The 20,133-nt window shown below is 37.1% G+C and overlaps 1 protein-coding gene across 2 annotated transcripts in view; it reads right to left on the bottom strand.

The window, feature by feature from the left end:
• The window catches only part of LOC124153929 (huntingtin), an 88,017-nt gene that overhangs the window by 13,150 nt on the left and 54,734 nt on the right, over nt 1-20,133 (bottom strand). For both annotated transcript variants that reach the window (XM_046527336.1, XM_046527338.1), the window contains 11 exons: nt 16,715-16,861; nt 14,950-15,267; nt 14,289-14,550; nt 12,630-12,768; nt 7,266-7,442; nt 6,701-6,824; nt 5,031-5,164; nt 1,980-2,114; nt 1,761-1,873; nt 1,550-1,659; nt 451-669 (listed from right to left, as the gene is read on the bottom strand). In XM_046527336.1, the coding sequence (XP_046383292.1) occupies nt 451-669; nt 1,550-1,659; nt 1,761-1,873; nt 1,980-2,114; nt 5,031-5,164; nt 6,701-6,824; nt 7,266-7,442; nt 12,630-12,768; nt 14,289-14,550; nt 14,950-15,267; nt 16,715-16,861 (1,878 nt within the window). The remainder of the gene's footprint in view (nt 1-450; nt 670-1,549; nt 1,660-1,760; nt 1,874-1,979; nt 2,115-5,030; nt 5,165-6,700; nt 6,825-7,265; nt 7,443-12,629; nt 12,769-14,288; nt 14,551-14,949; nt 15,268-16,714; nt 16,862-20,133) is intronic.

Raw genomic sequence — 20,133 nt, 5'->3', positions numbered from 1 at the left:
TTCGTGTATACTTAGCGCAAGTTCACGTTTTATCACGAGAGCGTTTAAGATTTTTGATTACGCTACACTGCGTTGCAATGTTTCCCCGAGGAACGAATTTGCGCTATATCGAAATTGTGCTATACGAGACATGGGTGTACAATGTAGCACCTTAGTGAAAAAAATATAATTAAGCTATGTTTTGATCTGTCAATTTGAGATTTTTTTACATTACTTACATTGAACCACATACATGGTTCCTACTGATAAAAAATGTTTAGCCAACAAAATTAATGCAGTGACATAAATTACAACAACACATTTTGATAGAAAAGATAAATGTATCAGCTTGCAACTCAAAGAGGGTTAAATTTTTTTAACTGAAACACAAAATCCAATGTTCAATGATTCAAAATGATTATGATACAGCATCTCTTTTGATTTTCTCAGGGTGTGAGAAAAAGTACTCACTGGACTAGCTGGTGACATGTTAGCAACCAGCACGGCAGCAGCTTTGCAGGCACTTAGCACCAAATACTGAGATGTAAGCTGATCCTCAGGAGCATGCACTCGCAAGAGACTTAAACTTGAGCGCAGCATCCGAGCAAACTGCATGCCATCCGTGAATAAATCACTCAGAGCCAAAAGTGACCGAATGCTTTCTCCAATTATGTGCAAGGGCACTGGGGACTAAACAAGGAAAATTTCAACATTGAAATGATTTTCTCAAGCATTTTACACATTATTTTGCCACGATCAAGCTTAAAATTCAACCGCTAAAAGAAACTGAGCACACTATATCCCTAAAAACATACATGGCAGTAAAAATGTGCCACAGTGTGGACTTGTGACGTCAACATCTTGTTCGGTAAAACCCATCCCGAAGTTCGGTCTGGGAAAATGGCTTGGTGGTGTAACTGGTAGCACGCCTGACCGGCAATCGGGAGATCCAGGTTTGAATCCCGGCTAAGTCAAATATTTTTTCATGGCAAAATTCATCCTTTGGTATCTTTATATGGATGCCAAGCACTCAAAAAATCCATTTCTTCCCTTTTCAAATATGAACTTAGCATGAACAGTAAGAAATAATAATAGCAGCTTTTGACAAATGAATATTTAATAACCATAAAATGTAGTAGACAATCTTAAGAAATAATGGATCATTGTTATGTAATGACAGTTTATCAGTAGCTGAATTTGCCCAGATATATCTGAGCTATTGCAGGAAACGAAGATACAAATTCAGAGATAATTTTTCACCATTGTTTCAGATTGAATCTGTTAGCTACACAATCAAGAGCACAGCAATAAAATTTTCCTCTAAGTCCAGATTTCTTTATGGGTAAAGACCAAATTATTATTTTTAAATTGGCAAAATATTTCATGATACAGGCTCTGTGCAAATTAACATAAGCATGTATATGCTCAGTCTGAAAAGAATACATGTGAGTATGTATTCAATGACTGGAAACTCACATAAACTTTTTTCCAAAGAGAAATGGTGGCTTATTAATAAAAAATGTGTATATAATTCCAGAATGAAATTTATAAGAGCTATTTTTTCACTTACTTGTGAGTTTGACCATTGAGAATAGAGGTCAAGAAGGAAGAACAAGCAGGAAGGAAGGTCTAAGCCACTCTCACTTAAACGCTGAGCCCTTTCCAAGCACTGCTTTGATGCTGCATTAAAAAAGGAAAATCAAAGAAGGATTCATTAAAAAATGATTTAAAAGAGTTGAACACATTAAGATACAATCTACAACTACAACCAACTGACTTACCTTTACTTTCTGGTCGTGTATTATTATCGCCCTCTTCTTCATTTGAGTCTGATTCTGTAAAAGCACCAGTGGATGTCCAAAGATATTCCAAGGAAACTTGGCTGTGCCCATACCTGTTCCAAACAATTAAAATGCATGGCATTAATTCTTTCTCTTGATACTTCCTAAAAAAAGACTAAATAGATATTGGGAAAGTAAAAGATCTTATGAAAAACTCACCTGAATGGATAATTAACCTTTTCCAGGTTTCCACAGTGAAAAACATCTTGGAGATGAATACCACTTCCGAGCAAGCCAAAGTCACGTATCCTCCAGCAAAGGAGCTCATGTATTGAAGCCAATTTTTGACCAATGCTTGTGACAGGATGAAGATGGCATGTAAAACAAGGATAGAACAGCCATTATAACAAATAATATATACAGTCGGATCCGGATTTAACGTCTTCGCATTTAATGTTTTTCCGCATTTAGCGTTAATTTTTTTGGGTCCCGATTCATTCCCTTTTAGGACAATATAAAAATTATCCGTATTTAGTGTTTCCGCATTTTGCGTTTTTCCGCATTTATGGTCGTAAAAATTTGTCCCGCTCAAGATTTTTTTGCCCGATTTAACGTTTTTTCATGACGGCTCATGCAAATGATATCCAAATCTTCGAACTTCTGCTCATCAACAAGAAGAGTCTCATGAAAGTTTACCAAGAGTCAATAGAATCTACCGGGGAACGCTTCTTCAACTGCTTTCTTCCGCAAATGCAGCGCTGGGACCTTCAACTCGCAAGCTGGGTGATTTGTATTCTCGTAATGTTTCGCTCCCCTTCTGATCCAAATACGTACCAGACACTTTTTGTATCAGATCCGATCTAAAGGAGCTAAGTCAACCCCTGATATCCTCAAACTACCTTATCCTTCACTTCGTGAACTTCGATGATACATGACGACTGATGACACGAGTTATCCTCCGAGGGCCTCGAAATGTTTTCAATTGACGGCTTATGCCCCTTTCAACTCTACTCTCTACGGGAAGTTCATTGTTAGCCCAATATTTTTCCAGTCGGCTACTTTCTCTTTTCAAAAGAGGCCCAATATCATTTGTGCAGTTCACTAGAAGATTCTTTTTATAATCCATTCCAAGGTCAGTTTCCACGGAGGAACAGCGAAAGAGCCGAGGAAGTGTTTCCCCTGTCATGATCGTGGGTGAAAGCATTCTTTCCTAACTGAACAATATTATTTTACATCGTAATTTAGATATCCCGGAGCCCATATACCGACATGCGGCTAGTTGACATCGCTGTCGATTCAAAGATATTTATCTGGTGCTGTTTGATGTCAAAAGTGAATGACAATCGGAGTTTTGACGGACTATCTCGGTCCATGACTCTAAATAAATCCCTCATGCTGGAAAAACATCACCGCATAATCACAGTAAAATAGATGAGCGCGGAAAAATACGAAAATCCAGCAGGAATCCCTTGGTGGTTGACTGCGACATCATAACTCGAACGAAATTGCCAAACTCCAGAGGCACTGACAATTTTTCAGATGAAATCCAGTTCTGTTGAAGATTAAACCTTTTCACTTAACTGAGTTTAGCTAATCGTTGTTCAAGGTCCAACCAAATTTAATTAAAAGCTGCCGAGAAACATGGTGAGTCGAAGTCAAGGTGATCAGTAAGCAACTTCTCCCTGCTCCATTCGACCTGCATGAGGCCGTGGATATATGACAACGAATCTGGTGTTATCATCGAGTTGAATCACCATCGACTTGTACGCATACTAGAAAAAAGATTCTCCCTTTTTGGATGACCTCGAATCCAAAATGTGCTCACAGGAGGCTCATAAATCGCTCGTTTAGCCGAGACAACAGAAAACGTTAAATTTTCAAAATTCCAGAAAACCACCCTTTTCCTAGATATTCGGTAGTTTAGAATTCGGGATTAGCGATATTCTACTGTCCCTTTATTTCACTCATCTTTATTGATACAATGACGATTCTTCGAGTACCTACTTACACCTTTTTTATTATACTAGAAATGCTATAGCCACCTACATGTCACTTATACAGAAAAAAAATTAAAATTTCTTCGAGGCCACTGAAATATGCGTAAAATGGAATCACTAATTTCCATAACAATATTCCGTGTGGGAATGCTTTTAAGTTGATGAATATTATAATTTTCTTAAAATATTTCGTTAAAACAATTGTCATCCTCTCATTATACTTATTTTTACTACCCACTTTTTTAGCTGATTCCTGAAAAAAATAATCCAACCTTAAATTGGCAAACAACATTTAATCAATGAATTTCTTGCTGCATGCAGCACCTTTTAGTTGCTCAAAATAATATTTTTTATTCATATAAAGCCATTCCAATCATTACAGACCCTAAAACCTGAAAAAAGTGGCAGGTCCTCATTTTGTGTTTTTCCGCATTTAGTGTTTTAAATTTTGTCCCCGCTGAAAAACCTTAAATCAGGATTCTACTGTATTTATCAAATGTCACAGAGTAGTAATTGGTTGAAAAAATGTTATGATTAATATTTCCTACTTTGATAACGCATCTTTCCTACTGCTTATAGTCAAACATTTATCGAAAAAGTACCTACTAACTTGAGTGCCTTACATCTACTCAGGTCAACAACTACACTCAAACACATAAAAGATTTCACTGAGTGATTGAACTAATTTCACGTCCATAAAAAGAGAAACAATTTTCAGCAAAAATAGATGGAATTATTTATGCATGAATCTAAGAAATATATATAAGAAATAAAAGCAAAATGGGAATTTTGGAGGCTATTGTAGAGAATTTCTGTATAGATGCGCCTAAAGGAGAAGAACAGAAAGCTCATTTTGCACCACCAGGAGCAATGATAAAATGTCATAGCAATGAATGATCACTTGAGAATTCCAAAATTCCTCACGTCAACCCCATCACTGGCCTGGATTCAGGGGAGAGCTCACAATTTTACCATAAATGAATAGGGGAGATTTAATATGTAAGGCTTAAAGTAAGGAGCCATTTGAAAATTTGAGTAAAAAGTCGATGGATTTATTGGAATAAAATAATTAATTCATTAGAAAATTAAATGAACTAAAAGTCACCTAATAAAAATCAGATATAAATGAAATGAATTCATGTTAAAAAGGCACACGAGATAAAATATTGCATCTGATTTTTCCCCACTTTCATGCATGTTCTTCAGAGAAAAAAAATTATGCTTGAAAGAAAATAAACACTACCAATTTTACTACCCACTACCATTTACTCACCCAGAATTAAGAAATCCTAAAGGATTATCTCTTGACTGGTGAATGAGATGACTAACACTTGGATTTCCAGGCACAGGCAACAACAACGTCTGCATCAACAGAGCAGTCATTGATTGTACAGCTAAGCTATTAGCCTGAAAGCATAACAGTAAAGGAAGAAGGATTAGAGACCAACAGATGCATTAAATATATTCATGAAAAATATTGTGTAAAAAATCTAAAGCAAATGCAGTAAATATTTGGTTAATTCAAGTTATATATTCACAAACGGGCATTCCTAATCAAAATTATTAAATGGGCTCCAGTTAACTTTATAATTGTTAAACCCAAAAAAAGTAATATGATACACTTTTTAACTAGCAGTCAGCCATCTGAAAGTAAGCTAATAAAAATGGAACAAAGATCAATCGAACAAGTCAACACCATTAAGTTCTTGGGTTTACTTCTCCATTATAAAATGCCCTGGGCAGAGCACACCAATTTCCTTAGCAGTAAGCTTAGTTTAAGCTGCTACATCCTTAGACAGCTTAGTCAGACAGTAACACGGGAAATTTTACTAAATCTGTATTTTGGCGATTTTTACCAACATATTTCATACAGTATCATCTTTTGGGGATCTACCCACTTATCTTCAAAAATATTCAGAATTCAGAAAAAAGTTGTAGGAATCATCGCTCAAAAGTCTAATAGATCCCCCAGTAAGCCAATCTTCAAGGACCTGAATCTCCTTCCGATTCCATGCATATATTTATTTTTAACCATAATGTATGTAAAGAGCAATATTGTCAATTATGAAGTGAATGGTGCATTCAACCATCATCAAACAAGAACAAAAAATGATATTCATCAGAATTATGTACGAACAGAGCTGCCAAAATGGGACCCAAAGAAATGGGCATTAAACTGTATAATAATTTGCCATTATATTTAAAAGAAATAAAAAGTATCAATGCTTTTAAATCTGACCTAAAAAGGTACTTAGAAAATAAGCTATATGTGAATATATGTACATATTTGATTATGACATGCCTTATATCTATGCATACAAATGTATCAGATCTACGGGCAAATAAAGATTTATTATTATTATTATTAATTATTATCACACAACAATCTAGCAAGACTGTGATGCTACAAAGGATACATCACTCGACCAGTTTAATTTTGTCTTTTTTTGCGGCATACCACTCATTAAAAACTAACATTACTGATTTTGAAAATTTCAGCACTTCATTCTAGAAACCAGCTTGGCATCCGCAGTTTTTTGCGAACAAGCAACATAAAAACTAATTTTCATTAAAGTTGGAGATAGTTAGAGAAAAAGTGGCCATTTTACAATTTTTTTCAAAATGAGTTATTAATTGCATGGGAAATAAACACACAGGAATGCAAACATTAGTTCAATAATAAAATTGACTTAGGAGGAATTCTAAAGAGTGTGTAACACATGCTCTTCGATAAAAATTAAATAAATAACCTAAACTAAAATCAAGATAATTACCAAGCTTTAGATGAATGCCAGTCATTTTCATCAACAGCATTAGGTAACAGACATAAATTAAATACAGAAATAGTATTCCAACCTTGACATTAGACTTTAAGAGGAAAAATTGCCAATTATCAAATAGATTAATAATAAATAATTATCAAAATAAATTAACGGCACATACCTGGGCCATCAGGAGAGTTTCAACAGGGCTGGTACCCTCATTTGGACTAGAGCTGAGAACACTCAAGAAGGCTACCCACATTTCTTCAAACTGCTGTCTGCTTATCCATCCCAACAGTGAAACTCTGAGGAAATTCAAGGATTTAATAATTAATTTGAACCATACGTGCATCAAAATTATCAAGAATTTTTGTGTAAATGCTATCATGATATGACTCTTAGCTCAACACAATGCTCAGGTTAAATATTTTTCATTTTAATAAAGATCACTATTTATCTATCTTCATTGCAACTCATTTCCTCAGTTTAATACTAATGTAATACGGAACATATAAGGAATATAACATAAAACACACAACAATATACAAGGAAACAACGTATAACAACATATAAGGAAAGAAAACATATAGAGAGCAATTATGTACCGGTAATGACAGAATTACAATTATCAGAAAAATCAGTATTCACTCTAACAGTAAAAAGGGATAAAGAGCTTAGATAGAAGCATCACAATTCTTCACCGGGCATATATAACAGATTAACACTTATAACGAATGATATTTTACCTGAATATAAACTGCTCCAAAACCTCAACCTCCTGTAAATACTCGATGGGAAGTGGTGGCAACTGTGTTTTATGAGAACCAGTTGGCTCAACTTTCCATCCTTGCTTCAAAGCCTCTGGGGGAACTAAAGCATACGAATTGACCAGAGGCATCCTGGCTAACCCAATCACAATGCACCTGGAAAAAATGGCAGTATCATCTTAATTTTGGTACCATTTCAATTACAGGTAAAAAATCACATTAAAGCTCTAAAATCTATGAAGGTGTGTAAAAGAGTCAATAGACGTTTTGCCGCATTATAATTGAAAAAAAAAATTGAGAGCTAAATTCAAGAAGCTCACTTTATAGTCTGTATACCTTAGGGTGGCGCACGGGCCCGTCACCTACCTGAGTCAGTCTGCGAGCACCAGAGGAGGGGGGAAGGACCGACCCTAAAAATTGTATGGGTCTGCCGCAGGTGCTTGGGCCCTCCAGCTACCAGTCGGTCAGCAAGCCGCGAGCACTGGGAGGAGGAAAGGGCTGACCAAAAAAACTATGGGAATGACTCAGGTACCCGGCAGGCCCGTGCACCACCCTATGGTATACAGACTATAGTTACCTTATTTTGCATAATGAATTTATTTTTTTTTGAAGGATATTCAAACTCTGAGTAGGAGCCTGACTCCTCAACTTTAACTAGGAATGCCTTGGTAAAATAAATTTAACTGTGTTTATCTGAATCCTGTTTGTCCCTGCTTTAGTATTATCCTCGAACCTATTGGCATCAGGAAATTGGATGAAATAATATAAGACAACTTCGTTAGTAATATTTGGGTCAGTGTTTTCTGAGCAAATTTTTTTCAAATTCGTAGTTCCAGCCAACTACACGCCAACTACCGGGTGAAAGTAGAATCACTGGTCCGGGTATACTTTTGCGCACGGCTCATTTAGAAAAGATTCTTCTGAGGAGAAGTAGTGTCGTTTGCTTGCAATGGAGAATATTCCAATGCCTTTTTCTCCAAGAAAAGGGAAATCTAACAAGAATTGCTGTGTGCCACAGTGTTCTTCCAAGGCCTGTAGGGACACCGTAGTTCAATTTCACGAATTTCCAAAGCCAGGCGATGTTTTCTATCTCAGGAATGATTGGGGTGACATGGAGAAGGTCGATCGACGGAATTTGTGGACTCACCGATTGAAAATCGGGAAAAAGGCGACGAAGAGCATGCGTACGTATTCCATGCAGGGACAATGGGCATACATAAAATATATGTATTTCTTTTTATCTGCACATATTTTCTGAGAAACAGATGCCATTATGGAAAAGCATTGGTCTAACCTTTGGGGGTATAATTGGTCTTAGCTAAAGGGGCTGCTGGTATTTGGGCAATAAGTTGTGCTTTACCCTTAGATAAGTCTAAATCTTGAATTAGATCACTTAGGTCCTCGTATTATGGGATAAGGTGCTCTTTTTGACAAGTCTGGGGTTCTTCTACATCAGGGCTGTAATATTCATCTCGATGGCTAGGACCTGCTTCCACTACCGGTGTAGCTTCGTTCACTAAGGCATTAGAATCATCGAGGGTGCGAGTAGCTTGAGCTTTAGGGATAGGATTAGTATCAGTACGCTTCACCGGGTGAATTGCTGATGGTAAATTCAGATAAATAATTTCAGAATTGTTTTTTTAACCCATAGTGTCGGTTTCGCAAAAATAGCATTCGTTAAATGGAAAGTGGGTTCAACTCAAACCATTGGTACTCCGAAATTTTGGGAACGATTTCCCCAGTTTAGCCATTCACAAAGACTTCTATGACAACCACTGCAACAGAATTTAGTGGCCCACGATTCGCATTGGTCACCAATTTTACACCCGAAATAAAATTCATAAGATTTCCGCGCAATTGCAGTCATCGCTTTCATTTGGTCTTTAAACACTAAATCTCCACTGGTGTTACAAAACGAATTGGGATGATTTTTGCAGGATCGCTGAATGATCGCGAGAAAGCACTTTATGGATCGCAAAATAACACGCTAGAAAAATGAAGAAAGAGTAATGGAAAAGAAAAAAAGAAAGAAAAATGAAAAGAAGTTTAGATTAGGGATTGTTTTCCCCAATTTAGGGGTTGCGTAAAAATGGAGGGTGATAGAAATAAAAGGAGGTCATTTTCGGATTCAGCGATCCAAAATTAGCCAGAAACACCCTAAATTGTAGCCGGGCATTTTTTGAACTATTTTTTGCAGAACAGTGTAATTGTATGGTACTCTTGCCACTGACTTGATGAACACTGCAACATCCATAAACTAGTAGTAAATGATTGGCATTTAGTAGTATTATTTATGAATACTAAAGGTTAAATTAATGTAGCATAAAATGATTAACCACTAACAGCTACTAATGCACTAATAATGCACTTATGAATCCATTGTTTGTAATCGACTAATGAATTTTACGTTTATGCTTACTATTGCCTACTATCACTCAACATCTATGCTATTGTTCATTATATACATTAATGATCTCTGCTCCCGCATTAGCAGTAAAATACGTTTATTTGCTGACGACGCTGTCATCTATCGCGAAATTAGTGATCTCGCTGACTATGAAATTCTATCATCTGACTTAAACAACGTTCATTTGTGGAGCCAAGAGTGGGGACTCAAACTTAATCTGAGCAAATGCATGGCGGTACATTTCTTGCGGAATTCGTCCAACTCTAACCATGTTTATGCAGTGGATGGCATTAATGTAAAGGCAACAGACGAAGTGAAGTACCTGGGAGTTACGATAACCTCGAACCTCACGTGGGGAACACATATAAAGAATATTTGCGTAATAGCCCATAAGAAATTAGGATTTGTCAAGCGTATTGTGGGAAGATTTTCGGATGAGAAAGTGAAAGAAAGGTGCTATTTCGCTCTCGTCCGACCGCACCTTGAATATGCAGCGAGCGTATGGGATCCGGTGCAGAAAGACTTAATCCGCGAATTGAATAGAATACAAAGGAAGGCTGCGCGTTTCGTCAAAAACTGCTACGGGCGTACAGACAGTGTTACCCAGATGTTAAGCGAGTTAGGCTGGGAGCCGTTGGAGACTCGGAGGCTGCGCGCTAGGCTTAGATTGCTTGAACAATTGAGAATGGATATCTTTAAGAGCGACACAGAGAACATAATATTAGAGCCACACTATATTTCCAGGTCCGATAGATGTGATAAATTAAGAGAGATGTTTTGCCGAACGGATAGATATGCGTATTCGTTTTTCCCCCGAACCATAAAGGACTTTAATAAACGCTAGTCCCAACTTCGTTTGAGCACTTAATTTTATTTTTAGCTGTAAACGGCTGGTGTCCTAACACCCCCTGCCACACGACTTTTAGGCGGCTTGCGGGGTATTATGTAGATGTAGATGTAGATTGTGCAAATGATCTAAAGGCTATGCTTGAGGAGGTTCTCGGGTATTGCTGCGTAGGTAACATTCTCACTCCTCCTACTGGGAGCTTTACTTTCATAAAAAGAGCGATGAAAGAAAGACACCCTCCTCAAGATGACGACCACAAGGGGAAGAAGCCACTTACATACGCTAAACTTCCATACATCTCCGGAGTCACCGATAGAATCGCAAGAATCCTTCAAAAAGGCAACATTAAGACTCGCTTCTGCACCGTGAAGAAGATTCAAAATATCCTACCTTCACCGAAGGATAGCCATCCTCCCCTTCAATTTATGGGAGTGTATGAGGTTCCCTGCTGCTTCGGCAGAAGCTATGTGGGACAGAGCAAGCGTTCAATCTCCCAAAGGCTTAAAGAGCACGAAAGAGCGTTAAAATTACATCATTGGGATGCATCAGCTGTCGCTGAACATTATTCCTCCAGCCCTGGGCATAAAATAATGTTTGACGCTACACGGGTATTGGCGAAGACGAAAGAATATCATCCGCGTCTTATGCGTGAATCCATCGAGATAGCTAAAAGGCCTAACAACTTTAATAGGGAGGATGGATATAACCTCAGACGTATATGGAGAGGGTTTCTGGCCCAATATAATGACCAACGGCTATCGCCTAAAATTCAAAATGAGGTCAACAATGGGTAACGAAACATATATAAGCTCGGGACGAGAACGGTTTCCTCCCATTCTCTTGATAACGCTCCCAGTAGGAGGAGTGAAACGTTGATTAAAAATGTTACCTACGCAGCAATACCCGAGAACCTCCTCAAGCATAGACAAAAGAAGCTGCGAAATTCTTCATACGAAGATCTAAAGGCTTGCATTTTTCTGACTGCCCCGCTTTGCAAGAACAATCAAACTTCCGGATCTCGATTTTTTCATCAGTTGTTAGGCTAATGTGACCGTTTATTTGAAGCGGTTCCTTGGTAAGGCCACTTGTTTGAAGAACAAGAGCCATTATTTTTTATTCACAGCCATTTCTTTGGTGAAGCCCCACAGTGATGACCAAACCCGCGTTTAAAACGCACTCCCCTTCAACGATATTTCGTTGGCTGCAATTTCCACCCAAATATCGCACAATTACTTCGTAGGTCACAAAAACTTTGCCACTCATGTTCCTTAGAGTACAATTTAGTCCGAAAACGAAGAACGGTGCCGATCGGCGCAATCGTATCCACAACAATAAGGTGAATCACGGAGATTGCAATTGAAATGTGTTGTTATTCACGAGAAGTATACCCGGACTGACGGCCATTTTGGATTATGACGTCAGCGATGACAGCGCCGCTAGTGGTGATTTGGTTTCCGAATAGGAACTGATGCAATGGTTTCTGATATTAGAAACCCTATCATATGCTGGGCATGTTCCAGCAGGTCATATTTCTTAAAAAGGTTTTTCATTAATCATAAATTACAGGGAGAATATTTCAAAATTTAATCTCATTGACTGTGGGAGTAGGAAAATAAAATAATTATCAAAATTTCATTTCTCTCATTAATTGCTCTATCAAGCTTTGGATCATAACTAGACAATAATTTTTTAGGAACAAATCGGTAAGGTTTTGGCCATTGGTATTGGTATTGTCAGCCTCAACCAGTGGTATCTAGGTATCCGTTTGATGCCAGATAAGGCGATATTAATCACAATCTGGGTGAATGTATTTTTATTCTTGACCAAAATATTGGAGAGGAGTGTGTTTGGGCTCACTATGGAGTGTAAAAGATATTGCACATACGTCTGCAGTGTTACAATAATTTTAAAATATAAATAAAAAATAAAAACATTTTGTAACAGGCAGTTGGTGAATAACTGCTCATATCATCATCAGAGTGGACTGTTTGCTGAGGTAAACTTCTCTTTGTCACCACCATTCTACTTTCAAAGATACCTAGAGTAATAAATAATAACATTGAACATCAACAAATAAAATACAACGTACTTCAATGGAGTGGCCAGAAACTTTGGTATATTTGGCATTTTCACTTTGGTCCTTTCCAACCAATGTATCAGAGCAGCTATCTGAAGACATGGATGAGCACCAACAATTGTGTCAGGGTCTTCAAGAGCACTGGTCAATCCTAATTGTTAATGAAAAAGAGAATGCAACTGGTATCTCAAAAATGCATATACAAAAATAATTTTTCAACAGTATAAGTTCAAATAAACAATAATGATGCAAGAAAGGAAAATTTTTTTTATTCTTAATCAGAATGCCGTTAAACCTCACAAAGGCTAAAACTACATTCCTTGAAAGCACTGATTTATGTGAAATCAAGGTGATGTGAAATATACTTAAGGAATTATTGAGGTTTTTTTACCTCCACATGAAAAAAATCAAGTCTCATTCCCAAAAATATTCTGCAATAACTATGCAAACATACTATTTGTTCAAATAATATGGCAACCACACATATCAATTTAAGAAGTATTCACTGACAATAGTGTTGTTTAGGAATGCTATCCACTGAAAGCAAAATACTAGACTCAAACCAAGAGATTTTCCTTAAAAAATTTCAAAGTCCAAAGTTGCAATAAAATATTTGGGACATATTGGATAATGATAAATTGCTTCAGAAAATATATGAACAGATCCTTGTATATTGTAATTCATGTAAATCTTGGTGGTAATAACAATCCAGTTCAACAATCTAAAGACTGGTTTGATTTAGGTTTTGATAAAATAATTCTTCTATCGTCCAATCCTTCACTTGCTTCACATGAGAATCAGACACCAACAGTATTTTAGTGTACCATAAAAATCATGCAGATTACACAAATAATGATATTTATGCATTAAATGAATCCTAATGAATAAGAGTACCAGGATTGATCATGTTTTCCTTGTCGATCTCTGGAGAAGATGAGAAATTGTGAAAGCCAACGTTCTTTTGGCAGAAAAATTCTCTTTCAAATTAAAGCTTCAAAGAAGGACATTATGCAATCCATTATTCCTGGAGCTTCTAGTTCTTTTAGGAATTACAGAAAGGGGATAGAGATTTCTGACTCTTCCTCTTAGCAATTTGAGCTTTTCTCATGGCATAGCTGAAGTCAAATTAGTTTTTCTGGGTCTGCTGCTTTAAAAATATCCAGATCTTTCAGATTTTATGGTTGATTTAAGATGCTCACTTTCTTGGGCTGTCTCTTACTCCTCATCACTTCTTGATACTTCAAAACAGACAGAATGGGATATAAAGGATATATGTAATAATGGATGGGATAAAGGATACTTTCTTCTGACTCATTTGTATGGGAAGACAGGGCAAAAACTTGAGACACTTAGTGTGATTCTAGCAACTTTTGCCACCTCTAGGATTAGTGGCCAGACTCCCAAATTCGTTAAAATAGTTCATCCTAAAACAGCACCTTATCAAGAATAGCTAATGTTTACAGCAAAATTGGCACTCACACATCTGAACCACACGATGTTCTGTATGTTCAATGTTTATTGTACAAAACTTATCATTGGAAAAAAATTACAATGACATTTAAGATTTCTTCTGACCACGTTATCAATAACATGCTTTTTAATGCTATCACAAAATACATCAATACTTGAAAAATAAAATGCATAAAATAATGAAAAATACATATAACATACCAGATGAGGATATGCTAAATGGGCAAGGCAGATACTGCTCTCCCCCTAACAGAAATGCTGTGAGACGTGTGACGGCTGATACTCCAGAGGCAATCCAAGACACAGATGGGTGACTCCCACCATTGGTGGGAGACAAATCCCTGGCAAACCAGGCAGTAAGAACTGAACAACTAAGCATTGCTGCAGCACCTTCTAATGCATAATGCAAACTCTGTGGTTTAGGCTGGCAACTTCCTTCCTGTACGACCAGCCAATTTGCAGCCTAAAAACGATAGTGAAACACGCTCATACAAAGCCTCAAACATTTAAATACAAATATTTGAAATGGATAAAATGCATAAGTGAAAAAAAATCACAGGGCTACAGCCATAGAATTTGAGATTTTTTTTTACAAAATAAGAGAGTACTCTTAATTCAGGAATGTTTATGTCAAAAACACAAGGCATCAAAATATCTTTGATTGTTGACTAAAGACAAATAGCAATCTCTACCCAGAAAATTTTAGGACCAAAAAGAGGGCTTGGATTTCAAAATTTGAACTGAATTTTGAAAGATGTAAGTTGAATAGCATCTAAAATAATAAAGGAAACACTTGATCTTCACCAACCTGACTTGATGTAGGCCAATACAAAGAAAAATGTGTAATCTAAGAGCTGCTTACCTCAAGGCATAGAATACCAAATTTTGACAAGTCTTCAACAGATTCTTCCGGTATTTTGTGCAATTCATCTTTGGTTGGCATAGGATTCTCTTGATTCTCCTTATTTTCAGCACTTTCTTGAGCAGCACTTTCTTCTGACTCATTTGTGGGCGAAGACAGATAAGAACTCAAACGAGAAAGACCATGAAGGTAACAGGTAAGTGAGGGTATAATTTGAAACAATGCATCCCAGAACTCAGAATCCGAGAAGAGCTCTCCCAGACGCGAAGAATAACGCTCCTCTTTTGGAGTAGGATTGCGACCAATGGGCAGAAAAACCTGCAATATTAAATCATAAAAAAATGAGTCCCATATTTTACGTCTCTGTGTATCTTGAAAACTAACAATGAAGATTAGATACAATAGGTTATATTTCCCTCACATGGTACCTCGCTGTTTTTAATCTAGAAGTAAGTTTTTAATTTGTAAGTAAGATTGTTTTTAAGTAAGTTTTTTTATTGCCAGAGCTCAAAATTTGCAACTTTTGCACCTCTGAGCCATGATTTTTACACTACTTTCCCTTGAGCTTATTTGCCACTTTTCAGGGTCATAACCATTCAGGGTCAGGGTCATCATTCCACTCCAACTTGAACGGAAGTTGCCCTTAATCACACAGGATTTGCTGAAAATTCGTTACCATGTTTGCCTCCTCAAATAAAAAATAACATCAGAAGTGTATTGCCGAGTTGAAAAAGCTATGGAAAAATATGTATTTTTAAATAGCAATTTTTTGCAAAACATGAAATTATTGATGTCACATTTTTTGGGAAGGACTCAACATACAGATTCTTGAGGGCTTATTTTTACACCTATGTAATTCCTTGAAAAATCTGCAAATGTAATAAAAATGTGGGTGAATATGTTCATTGATTGCACAGTAAAAATTTAAATATGAAATTAATTGCCATATTTACTATCTCTTTGTTCAACTATAAAACTTTCTTCTATTAGGAAAATTATTTACAAAATGAGGAGGGTGTTCTTTTTGAGCAGAAAACATTTTTGAATCTCTCAGGGTAACACCCATTTGAAGTTCATTTGGAGACAAAGAGAATCTTCATTTTCCTTGATTTTTGCCTCCATAATTTTGAATTTTTACATCGACCACATAATTTGATGGTCTGGACCAATCTGCAATACTTATAGACTTGCAATTAAAGCATATTGTAGGCATTTCAAAAGAGCCGCCCAACATAGAATTGCAAACGCTTGGATATTTATTTTAAAAAAACTCATGAGCTGTCACAAAAATTTGAATTTTGCAATAGTATTAGGTATTATCAACATTATGAAATAAAAGTTTTGGACGTTTTAGGCATTGGACTTGTATTTTCTACTGATAATATCTTGAAAACCAAGACATTAGATGGTTGAGCAAAAAGACATCTACCTTAAAATTGCATTTTCAATCACACTGAAAAGTTTACATTCAACCTGGTGGTGATACTGGGGTACCTTGCCTTGTCCGATGTATTTCAGAATACAAAATTGCAAACATTTAGTAATACAAACTTCGAAAAAGAGCACATCTTCTCCAACTCAAACAAATTGTCTTTCATTTTCCAGAAGAATCATAATTGCAAAAATAATTTAGATTCATTAGTATTTGCTCTCATTCTCAAATCCTACAAACATTCTCATCAAGGAAGATAAGTATGTAGAAAAAAAATTACCTAACCTGTAACACATATTAGATAATAAACAAGAGAGTGTAAAAATGACTTACTTGGTGGGGTCTTGGGACCAATCCATTTAGACGAGTGATGCTCTGAAGCAAAGTAATCTTTGATGCTTTGTAAAGAGGAGATACAGGATCACATGACTTCATATCATCAGATGACCCAAAACTTGATTTCGACCAACCTTGGATAGCCTTCAAATGATAGAAATATTTCTATAATTCTGGATATAAAAGGCTAAAAACTAAAAACGTATAAGTGGAAATGTATGATGGAACTGTTACACCACAGAAACGAATATACAGTAAAACCTCTTTACATCGTAATGGAGGGGACCAAAATTTGGGCATTTTGATGTATGGAGGTTCACCATAGAGAGGTTTTAGTGGTAGGCACCATTTTTTTCATATCCTTGGGAAATGAAAGGTGCTACTGTCTTTTAAGGTAATATGTTCATTATGCATACCTATTTAGGTATGCATAAGTGAACAAATATTTACAATTTAATGATTACACAAAGGTAAAAGTAAATTATTCAAGAGCCCTTTTTAGAAAATAAATTAGTTAATGGGTTTGCTTAAAATTTTTTTCAAACTCTTTCGAAATAGTGTTTTCAATTCCACGAGCACTTTTTAATGTCATTTTCACTATAAATAAATCACTACAGTAAACTCTTGATTTTACGAAGTCAGTGGGACCGGAAAATTGGCACTTCGTAAAATCGAGTTTCGTAAATTCAAACCTTTTTCATAAGTCACGGAAAAATGTTCGCTTTTGTTTCTTCCGCCGTTTTTTGTCTTTAGTGGTCTTATTTAAATGTTTTCGGTGGTTATTCTCGGTATAATTCATAGAAAAGGCTTTTTGCTATCGATTTATGATGTGAAAAATCGTTAAATAATTAAACCACCATAAAATGCCCATTTCTTGTTCATACTTCAACATCAACGATCGCTAAAGAAATTCCCGACCAGTTTAGAAAACGTAATCAAATAATGAATTTCAATGTTTATTATAAGAATTTACAGTAATAAATTTGTGGTTAGGAGCCAATAGCTACTATTAAGTATGCAAAAGATAGATATTTGTTGCTGACACCCACGGAATTTTAGCGGCAGCCGGCCTAACCGCCATTTATGTCGCCCTCTATCGCTCAGTGACGAGAAAAAAAGAAAAACAAGGGTCTTAGCCCGTTTCCAAAATAACCTTCGTAAGTTAATATTTCGAGTTACTTCGTATTTTCAGCAGAATGTGCTCTATTTTCACTGAGATTCAATTACGATCATAAATAACGTAGGATGTGATTATCTTCTGGCGAATATTTGAAGTAAATTCTGTTTGAGTTCTCCGTCCGACTACTGTGTTCCATCATCTTCGCAGACGTTGCCATAAAAGACTTAATTCTTCATCAGGACTGTATTCTTCATACCGGGTGTGAGGAGACCTGTTCATATAGTATGTTTCTCTCCTTTTATGCCGACAGGAGCAAGGTTCCAACCGGAAAACGACAGGAGAAACATCTTACAGTATCGGAGAAATATAGATAGAAACGTTATTATCCACATTGATTGTTTTCCTACAAGAGACGTTTTATCATTTCTCAAGGTGGTTAAGTATTGGTTCACTAGCGTGAATTCCCAAAAAATGACACGCAAAAACCTGTACCGTCACCTCATTTAGTTTTCGTGTTCCTTTTTCCACCGTATTGAAAGTTATGCAAAGGATCATTGACATAGAGAAAAGATTTTCTTAGTTTTAGCACTAAAAAATAGTCGCGCCATAATCGTAAATAAATATAGTGTGGAAAGAGCAAAGAAAGTAATTTCAATTGAAAAGTCAGCTGAGAAGAAGAGAGACAATTATAAGCGCGGCACCATTTTCCCGATAGTGGAAGATACTTCTTCCGCCTCTCTCCGGTTAATAACTTCCCCCCGTTGCAGGTAAAGATGAACCATGCCCTTCTCCACAATCGGGGAAAGTTCCCAGTGGGTGGGGTGAATAAGAGTGGGATGGGGATTGCCTGAGGGAAGAAGTGTGGTCATCACAAGGACTGGTGAAGGGGGCAGGACAAAGAAGGGTTGGGAAATGGCCTTCAGCTCTGCCTCAGTCTACTTTTGGGGGCCATATTTTTTTGCGACGCACACAAGCTCAGTCACCTTAGGGAGGGAGTGAATGGGAAATGCTGGGGAAGGAGGGGTTTGGGATGCATAAGGTGGGTGTCAGCAAGATCAGCCAAAGGTGGCAGGAGGGAAGGGACAAAGGCTTTTGAAAGACAGAACCCCAGCATGGGAGAACGGGGAAGCGCTTGAGAAGAAAGTTCATGGTTAGACTTGGAAGTGCGTCTTCATTACGAGAAGCCTGAAATATAATTTGGCGGTAAATAGAGCCCAATACTTAAGATATTTAAGTTGTTCATTCACAAAGGCCAATATATACACGAAAAGATATTATGGCGCGGATTGCATGTATCAACGTCCATTTCGGGATGTTATTAATTTCTGTTCCCATTCATAAAAGTAGCAAATAGATTTGAAAGAATGATAATCATGAATAAAAATATCTAAATCGATATCGAAACGCACATGAGCAAAATAGATGAATGTATACATAACGATCCATCGCAAGTAATACCGCTCAAGCTTCTTCCGGTACAGGACTTTAAAATCTTGGATAATGCCTTGGTCCAAGGGCTGGGACTTGCTAGTCGAGTTCGGGGGTAAAAAGAGGACTCGAACATTAGCCAATTTTAGATCTTCCACGTATTTATGAACGGTGGCATTATCCATTATTAAAACAATTTTGCTGTTCTCTCCAGCAATTTTTCTCTGTAGACGTATAACCGTTTGCTGGAAAATTTCTCGGGTCATCCAGCTGTTTTTATTTGCATGGTAAAAACCGGGGAGGGCTTCCAATTTTACATGTTTTAAGCACCGTGGCCTTTCAAATTTCCCAATGACAACGGGCTTATTTTGTCCGTGCCCGTTTGGTTGACGCACAGCCCCACAGTAACACGCACTTAACTCTTTTTCCCCCCATGGCACCTTTGCCCTTTGAAACCCAGGGTTGCGTCAGGTAATGCATTAAAAAATAGCCCAGTTTCAGGGGCCAGCGAGGGTGAGCTCGTCGAGGAAAGGGTCCCGGATTAGGGACCCTTCGAAGTGCTTCGGCGAAAAGTAGTCAAGTAGTCTTCGAAGTACGTTCACAGCAGTGCAAAGGGTTAATTAGGGGTGTTCGAAATACTCCGCGCGACCTTCCTGACATGTTAAACTACGAATTATTGTCGATGCTATGTTTACGAACAGGCACGTAAATAGGGGCATAATGTCAGCCGTGATATTTTAACTGAACTCCTACTCCCCCTAAATTCCCACAGTGAGGTTTTTGGCGACCCATTTCTCTCCAAAGTTGCATTATCATTTACGATTTCGCACTTTTGATGGACCACAGTTGGAAGCGCTGATTTTTTAGC

The sequence above is a fragment of the Ischnura elegans genome, chromosome 2 (assembly GCF_921293095.1).
Source record: "Ischnura elegans chromosome 2, ioIscEleg1.1, whole genome shotgun sequence".
Classification (NCBI taxonomy): Eukaryota; Metazoa; Arthropoda; class Insecta; order Odonata; family Coenagrionidae; genus Ischnura; species Ischnura elegans.
This window is presented reverse-complemented; position numbering and strand designations above follow the sequence as displayed.